This window comes from Ceratotherium simum, chromosome 3, assembly GCF_057802395.1.
Source record: "Ceratotherium simum simum isolate JZ-2026a chromosome 3, ASM5780239v1, whole genome shotgun sequence".
Classification (NCBI taxonomy): Eukaryota; Metazoa; Chordata; class Mammalia; order Perissodactyla; family Rhinocerotidae; genus Ceratotherium; species Ceratotherium simum.
This window is the reverse complement of record NC_141902.1, coordinates 13,195,579-13,203,139: the sequence shown is the minus strand read 5'-3', so window position 1 is coordinate 13,203,139 and position 7,561 is coordinate 13,195,579. Positions and strand designations below refer to the sequence as shown.

Genomic DNA, 7,561 nt, shown 5'->3' with positions numbered 1-7,561 from the left:
ATGTCCTTCTCGGTTTAAAGACTCTTTAAAGAATTGGATTCGCTTGGTTGTTTTTATTCTTTTTTTTAAAAATCCCACAAATTTTAGAAAAAAAAAAAAACGTCCAGCAGTTTGGCCTTGGTTTTTTCCCTTGTTCTAAACGGGAAAGGTTCTTAAGAAAAGTCGAAGCGCACGGAGCGGCGGCTGGTTGGTGGCGTGTGGCGGGCAGGAGGGGAAGCGACGAGGCAGCGCGCTGGGCTCGGCCCGGCCCGGCGTCCTCTCACCAGGTCCGACCGTATAGCAAAGTGGAACAGGACATGGTGCCGTAGTCCGAGCCCGCGGAGTTCAGGTGGGACAGGCTAGAGACCTGGCCCTGCAGCGCCGCGGGGCTGGCGGCGTGATGCGCCAGGTCCGGAGACTGGCCCGCGCTGCCCGGCTGGTGGCCCGGGTGTGCACCCAGACCCGGGCCACCGCTGCCCACTGAGATCGCCGCCGCCGCCGCCTGCGCGGCCTGCGCCTGCTGCTGCGCCTGCTGCTGCGCGTGGCCTTGGAGGCTGGCGCCGCCCGGCGCGGGAGCGCCCGCCTGGCAGGGCTTGCCGTCTTTCACCAGGACCGGCACAGCCACGCGGCGCGGCGACTGCTGCTGCGCTTGCTGCTGCTGCGGGCACCCGGAGCCCCCTCCGCCGCCGCCGCCACCGCTGTCCTGCTGCAGTTGCTGCTGTGCCGCCTTGTCCTTGGCTTGGCGCTTCATCTTGTAGCGGTGGTTCTGGAACCAGATCTTGACCTGCGTGGGTGTAAGGTGGATCATGCTGGCCAGGTGCTCGCGCTCGGGCGCCGACAGGTACTTCTGTTGCTTGAAGCGTCGCTCCAGCTCGTACACCTGCGCCTGGGAGAAGAGCACCCGGCGCTTCCGGCGCGGTGCGCTTGGCAGCGGGGCCATGTTCTTGCTCACGTCCCCCAGCGAGCCCAGGCCGCCCATGCCGCTCATGTTCATGCCGCTCGCCGGGCCCATGAAGCGGGAGACTGTAAGCGACAAACGCACAGCGTCGGCCGGGGCCGGGCCAGGCCAGGCCACCTCTGCCTTCCGCGCCCTTGGCCGGCCAGCCCGCCCCGACGGCGCCTTCCTCACCTAGGCCGTCTCCGCCCAGAGAGGCCCAGGCGCGGGGGATCGCCAGCGCCTGCCCCAGGCCGTGCTTTCGAGGGGTTTACTGGAGAGCACCCCGCCTCAACCCGGCTCCCTCCCTCAGTCTCAGCGCTCCACCCAAAAAGCACAGTGGAGAAAGGCCGCTCCTGTTTCTTTCGTGCTCAACCCCGGCCGGAGTCGCGGGGTTAGCGGGCCACATGCAGCGAACTGGGCCCAGGCCAGGAGCGGGGTTCCGACGGTAGACCCCAACTTCGGGAGCTTAGGAAAGGGAGATGTTCACTTTCGGAAGCTAGAGACCCCAGACGCTTTGCCTCTTGGCCGCTCTCTCCTGCCAGCCTCAGTGAGGGCACTGGCTCGGCCGGTTTACAGCCCTCTCTGGAGCCGCGCGCCCTCGCACTTGCCTAGACTGGAGAGAAGGCCGAGCCAGGCTCCCGAGCGTGCCCACCAGGGCAGCGTCCGCCAGGCCAGGCCGCGCCTCTAGGCGCCCAGCTCGCCCCGGCTCCCTTGATTAGGGGGGCGCCTCCCTCGGTACTCCGAGGTCTGCACGGAGCAGAGCTGCCATGCGGCCGCATCTGGGAGACGCCGAATCCCAGCACCTGCCCGCAGGACCCCAGCGCTCCTGAGTGTCTCATCTTGGACGCCTCAGCCCAGCAGGGGGAAGAATCCCCAGCTCCCGCGCCCGACTCCCTGGCGCCGCTGCCGGGCCGCCCACCGAATGCCCAGCGCGCAGCCGGCGGGCGCAGCACCTCCCGGGCAGCTCTCCCCGCGCCTCCCGCGCTCAGCCCGCGGCCCCGCAGCGGGGCGGCCTCACTTACTCGCGGGGAAGCGCGGGTCTGTGTTGGCGCCGTACCATCCCGGGCCCGAGGCGCTGTTCCGCATGGTGTCCTGGTACGGCGGCAGCTCGCTCATGTTGCCCAGGTTGCCGTTGCAGTAGCCCCCCACGGCGGAGTGCGAGAGCTGGGGCACCCCCGCCGCCGTCATGTGGTAGGCGGCGGTGACGGCGCCGTGGTGCCCCACGGCGTGCTGCTGCATGGCCGCGGCCGGCGGTGCCGCCTGGCCCTGCCTGTAAGCCGCCAGCGGAGCCCCGAGGCCGCCGCCCTCCATGCCCACTTTCTTGTAGCTTTCCTCCAGGGGACTCAAGATGTCAGACACTGAGAACGGAGTCGTGTGCTTTGGACTCATCGACATGATTCGGCGGCGGCTGGAGGAGGAAGGAAGAGGAGGAAAAAAAGGGAGAGGGGGAAGGCGAAGCCTCGCCGCTTTTTTTTTCTCCCTGTGCCAAATATTCTGATGTTACCTTAACGCCGATCTTGTTGGATGTACACGTAACCGAGTGGACCGAGTCCGCCTTAATTGGCTTGAGTGGAGGCTCGGGGGCTGCCTCGCGTTTGTTTTAGCCCGGCGCCAGGTTTTAGGCAGCCACCAGAGGCGGGGCGTAAGCGCTAAAGCAACAAGACAATAGAAGCCTACATCTTGCCCGAGATAATTAGCTTACATGCTGATGACAAGGTAAACACCTTTAAGTTTCACTTGTCAGGATTTTTAGGTCTCAAAGAGGGGGAGAGAGAGAGAGAGGCAGAGACGCGACCCAAAGCATTTCTTTCCCCCTCCCCCGGACACCCCCACCCCCATTTTTTGTGGGGTGCGGGTGGTGCGCGGGGGGAAGGCGGGGGAGGGAAAGGAGGAGGCAACCGAGAGAAGGGAGGGCAAGAGGTGGGGTGGGGAGTAGCCGAGGAGGAGGGATGGTGGGGAGGAAGGAAGGTGAATGCTGCTTTGCAACCAACTTGCGGAGTCACAAAGTGAACCACTTTCCAATTCGGTCGGGGTTCCCGGGAGGGGAGGGGGCCGAGGGACGGGGTGCGGGTTTCACCTGAGCCTGCTGGGGCTGCTCCTCCCTCCCGCTGCGGCCTCCCAGCCCCGCGCCTTCCCACCGCCTCCGGACCACATCGGGCTTCGCGGCGCCGAGCCCCAGTCGCCACCAAATGAGCTCGCCAGTCTGGGGACGAACCCTGGGGCCGCACTGTTGGTCTACGTGTCTGTCAGTCTGTCTGCCTCTTCTGCCGCCGTCAGAGGGACACCTCTGCTCCCCGCCCCCTTTTCCCCCTACCCGAGAGAGAATCCCAGCGGGCGGAGGGGGCGCTGAGCAGGGGATGGCTGCCGCCGAGAGGCTGTCCCAGATGCACGCGTCCTCCTCCCCCCAGCTCAGGGTCTTCTCAGAGGGCCAGGGGCCCCTGCATCAAGCCCACCCCCCAACCCACACGCGTCTCCCTTTCCCCACCCCCACCCCGGCCAAGGCAAGCACACCACTGGCCGCGGGAGCTGGGAGGCTGAGGGGGGACTGACGCAAGGGGCTATCACTGAAGTCGCCCCACCTCGAACAAACCTGGTGTCCCCGACCCTTGCCCATCGCCCGGACACGCGGGGTCCTGGGGCTGGAGCTGACTTTCCGAGGACATCGCAGCCCCAGCACCCGAGCCCAGGGCCACGCTGTTTTCCCCTCTGATGCTTCAAGGGAGGGCGCGGGCAGAGAGCGTCGTGAGTGCTCGCCCGCCTGTTGCCGGGCCGAACTGAGCCTGAACCCCGGCGGGACCAGCTGGCCAGGAGGGGGCCAATCCCGAGGCACGAGTAGCCCGGCGAGCGGGAGGCTGGGCTGAGGCTCCCCTCCGCCCGGAGCTCAGCCATGCAAAAGTGCACTTGCTTTCCCGGGAATAACCAAATATCTTTGTTTAAAGTGGAGGCGTAAATGGCCAGTCGCTTTGTGGCCACGCTGGATATTAGTAGATGAGGATCATTCTGCTTCAATTGGGCGCCTCTCATCCGGCGAGCAAGAAACTGCTTAGGAGGAAGTGGGTTTCCTGTCTGCGCGTTCCCAGGCTTCAAGTGTGAGCCCCGCGCCTTGAGGGTCCTTGGGCGCCTGGAGAGGGGGAGCTGTGGGCTGTGCTCCCCAGGCGGGCCGGAGGCATCCTCTGCTCTGCTCCGGCCGGGCTCGGGCCTCCCGCCCAGTGCACTGTGGAGCCGAGCCCCGCGCGGCGCGGATCCTGAGACCCTTTCCGACTTTTCCCCTTGGATTTTAAACGTTTTGTTGTTTTCTTTTCTCTCTTTGGCTGTTTTAGCCTCCTTTCCGCGCTAAAGGCTGGGAGGGCGGAGCGCTCTCTGGCCGGGCAGGGGCCTCCAAGACACTTCGGGGGCGGTGAAGGAGGCTTCTCGAATTTGGTTATTGTTTTCACATTTTCTTTCCCCTCTTTGCAGAGAAGGAGCTCCTGATGACGAACAGGCACTTTTGAACGATTTAATTCAGCAGGTTTAGGCGCCTTTTCCGTTAACAGCAGTTGTGCTAGGGAAAGTTGTTTTCTTTATTGGCTTTTTATTTTAGGATTTCAATCCTCTCTCCTTAAGGAGTGCTCTGCACTCCCTCAATACAAAGCCAACTTCTATACCAGCATTGGCTTTCCTCACCACCTACGTCCCTGTCCCTTACCAGAGGAGAGAAAGCTCAGGGCACCCCCCCCCACCCCCCATCCCCCGTCCGCGTGAGCCCACATTTCGGCGCGGCCCCCTGGGCGGCTTTGGGGCAGGCAACCCTGAGTTTGGGGCCGAGTCGCGCTTGTAGGTTGTGCTGCGTAAGATAGGCGCCAAGCCGGCTCCTTGCCCTTCCTTCCAAGAGGCTTCTCTGGGGGGCGCTTTCAAGAAGGACTCAGGCCCATCAACTGCGCTTTGGTCAACGTGACGTCTAAGCCCAAGGAGCAAGGAGGGAAGGCGACGCTGGGCTCAAGGGAACGGAGAGCGGACAAAACTGAATACAGATCTTGTCTGCAGGCGCCCCGGGCCAGGGCCTGCGTCTCCACTGGGGTCTTACTGCCAAGGCCGGGGGTGGGTGGGGTGGTTCCCAGTCACCATCTTCTTTCTTTCCCTTCTCCATTCATATTATTCATTTTATATTATTGGTAAGCGTAAGAAACACCAACTGTAGAACGTGGTACGTCTCTCCCAGCTTCAATGCCATTTAGAAATGGAGGTAACTCTTCACAAGGTTTTTGTGCGATTCAAATAGGATCGGACACATAAAAGTGCTTTGAAAGCTTTGGGAGTTTTTCAAGTTCAGTGCCAGCGCTCGAGATTTCTGTATCGTTATCATTAGTACCCCCCCACCACCACCACTTAAGGCCCTGAGTCTTAGTGAAGGAAGAGTTGGGTGAATCTTCCACAGTCCTGAGGCATGCCTCCTCGGCCTTCGTCCCTCCGCTGCTTTCCAGCTCCGCAGCAGGCCCCGGCGCACGTGGCTGGCAGCTCCCCGCCCCCACCCGAGACAGACCGGACCAGGACCCAGAGCAAGGAAGCAGGTTGGGGCGCTGAGCAGGAGCGGGAATGTGAGGGAGGCGGGCAGGCGGCCGCTCCTGCCCCACCCTCTCCCCCGCGACCAACCTGGGGCTGCAAACTCCCCCGGCAGGCGCGCGCACCAGCGCCCGCTCTCGCCTAGACCTCGCCGGGCCTTTGCAGCGCCCTGCGGTGCCGGCCCCCGCGCTTCCCCTACCCCTGCCCCTTCACGCGCGCGCACACACACACACACACACGCCGCTCCGCGCTCTTGCCCGGATGAGCTGCACTGCGAAGAATAAGCCTGAAGACTAAGCCGTCTTGTGGGGAAGAAGCGAATATCTGTATCTCCGAGCTTGTCCAAGCGAAGGCCCTGGCAGTCCCTCCCCTGGCCCCAACACCTCTACCTGACCAAAGAGTGTCCTTTCAGCTCACTTTAAACAGGGTGGACCGCGGTTAAACCAGTAATTTCTCCATGGCTGCAGGGGGTACCTGGGAACCCCAAGTCCACCCTGTAGGGCCCGCACGTCTTCATCCCTCAACCAACTCACTCACGGGCGGGGTGGGCGCGGTGGGCAACGGCAGGGCAGGGCAGGGCCCAGCTCCGGCTTCTCGAGGAGCTTTCCCTGGCGTGGCTGCACGCATCCGCCTCAGTCCCGGCCACACTGCCGCCTGCGGCTCGGCCCGGAATCCTGGAGGCCGGAGGCACAGGCCCAGGCCTGCCGGGGACCCGCGGAACTGCCATCAGCCTTTGCCCACCACCCTCGTGGCCGAAGGGAAACGTCCTTCTCTCCCTCCAGGGTCACTTCTTTGAGAACTTAGGAAAGAAAGCCCATACAGAAGGCTAATTCAGGGTCTGTAGCTTGGACCCGGTGGGGGATGAGAAGGGAACACCTGTCCCGCCCTCCACACACACATGCTTCGAATTCCCTTTATGGTCCTTCACTAGGGCAGTGAGCGACCACATTTCCTCGTGGTGTTATTTTGCTCCGAGTTATCGTTGTTTGTGATTCATTCAACAAATATTTATTGAGTGCCAGCTCTGTGCCAGGCTCTGGGCTAGTCCCGAAAATTCAGCCTTAAACAAGCTAGATGTGGCTCCTACCCACACGGAGCTTACAAATTAATACATTACCCAAATAATATGTCGGTACTTTGTGAACAATGTTACTCCGGGATCCAGTGGAGATCGGGAGGGTTGTAATGAAGGATTGTGTGTGGGTTTCTGCACCACTTCCGGATCTTCAGGCGCTCAGGGGTCGTGCGCAGAGCATTTGAATAAAAGTCAGAAGCCCTGGGGTTTGAGCCCGGGCTTTCCCACCTTCCAGATGTGTGCTATAGCTCTTGTGGACTCCTACCAGAGACAGAGTAAACTAGGGTGTCGTTTTCTGGCCCCCTCCTTGAGGGCGAACCCTGTTTTATTTATCCTTGAATCCTCCAGTGCCTCAAGAAATGTTGAATTAAGGAAACAAAGAGTCTTAGCACCTGTTTCCTGAGCTGCAAAAATGGCCATAACCTGCCCTGTGTATCGCCCAGGTTGTGCTAGGGATCCAAGTATTTAAGGATGAGACCTTGTGCGTGAGTTTGTAAATCATAAAAATCGCTAGCAAACGGAAGGGGTTATTACTTTTGGCTCTGTATCTTGGGTTTATAGAAATTGCGAATACGGGTCTCTAACTCTGCGTGAAGCTCTCGGGCCCCCGGCTGCTCTCGTGCTCAGGCCCGTGGCTGGCGAGTCTTCCTCAGCCAGGTGCAGGTTCCGGGGCCCAGGCTGAGCTTTGGCTCCCGGGTGCCGTCCAGGCAACCCCGCCCAGGGAGCGGAAAGCAAGAAGGCAGCCGGGCTCTGGGGGTCGCTGCTCTCCAATCCCGAGATCCAGGGAACGGAGAGAGGATCCGGAGCCCCCTCTGGAGGGCGTCTTCCTCTCCCCGAAGGATCTCACGGAACCCCTGTGCGCCCTTTTCCCAGGCACCAGAATCGAGAGCCTCTCGACCGCTGCGCTACTCCCGGGGGGCGTGAAGTCGGGCGGCTTTCCCCAGGAGGAGGCTTTTGCAGACGCGGTGCCAGGAAGATTCGGAGATCGGCGCGAAGGCGCGCTCCCTCTACCGCTCCGGGTCTCGGCTTGA

General features: G+C 62.0%; 1 protein-coding gene across 3 annotated transcripts; it reads right to left on the bottom strand.

The window, feature by feature from the left end:
• Window positions 1–259: 259 nt before the first annotated feature.
• On the bottom strand, window positions 260–3,940 carry NKX2-1 (NK2 homeobox 1). Of its 3 annotated transcripts, XM_087429090.1 has the most exons (5): window positions 3,507–3,530; window positions 2,994–3,132; window positions 2,421–2,565; window positions 1,939–2,324; window positions 260–1,002 (listed from the first exon to the last, which is right to left on the bottom strand). In XM_087429090.1, the coding sequence occupies exons 1-5, from the start codon at window positions 3,528–3,530 to the stop codon at window positions 260–262; spliced, it is 1,437 nt and encodes a 478-aa protein (XP_087285216.1). The 3 variants fall into 3 exon arrangements, with proteins under 3 accessions (XP_087285216.1, XP_014647573.2, XP_087285217.1); XM_014792087.2 differs by lacking the exons at window positions 2,421–2,565; window positions 2,994–3,132 and having other exon boundaries at window positions 3,507–3,940; XM_087429091.1 differs by lacking the exons at window positions 2,421–2,565; window positions 3,507–3,530 and having other exon boundaries at window positions 2,994–3,070.
• Window positions 3,941–7,561: the final 3,621 nt, after the last annotated feature.

Coding starts and splice junctions, on each gene's coding strand:
- NKX2-1 (XM_014792087.2), bottom strand. CDS start 3,940: ATGAGAGGCGCCCAATTGAAGCAGAATGATCCTCATCTACTAATATCC. Junction 2,325..3,506: donor GCAAGGGTCGGGGACACCAG/GTTTGTTCGAGG, acceptor TTCCTCCTCCAG/CCGCCGCCGAATCATGTCGA. Junction 1,003..1,938: donor AGACCCGCGCTTCCCCGCGA/GTAAGTGAGGCC, acceptor TGTCGCTTACAG/TCTCCCGCTTCATGGGCCCG.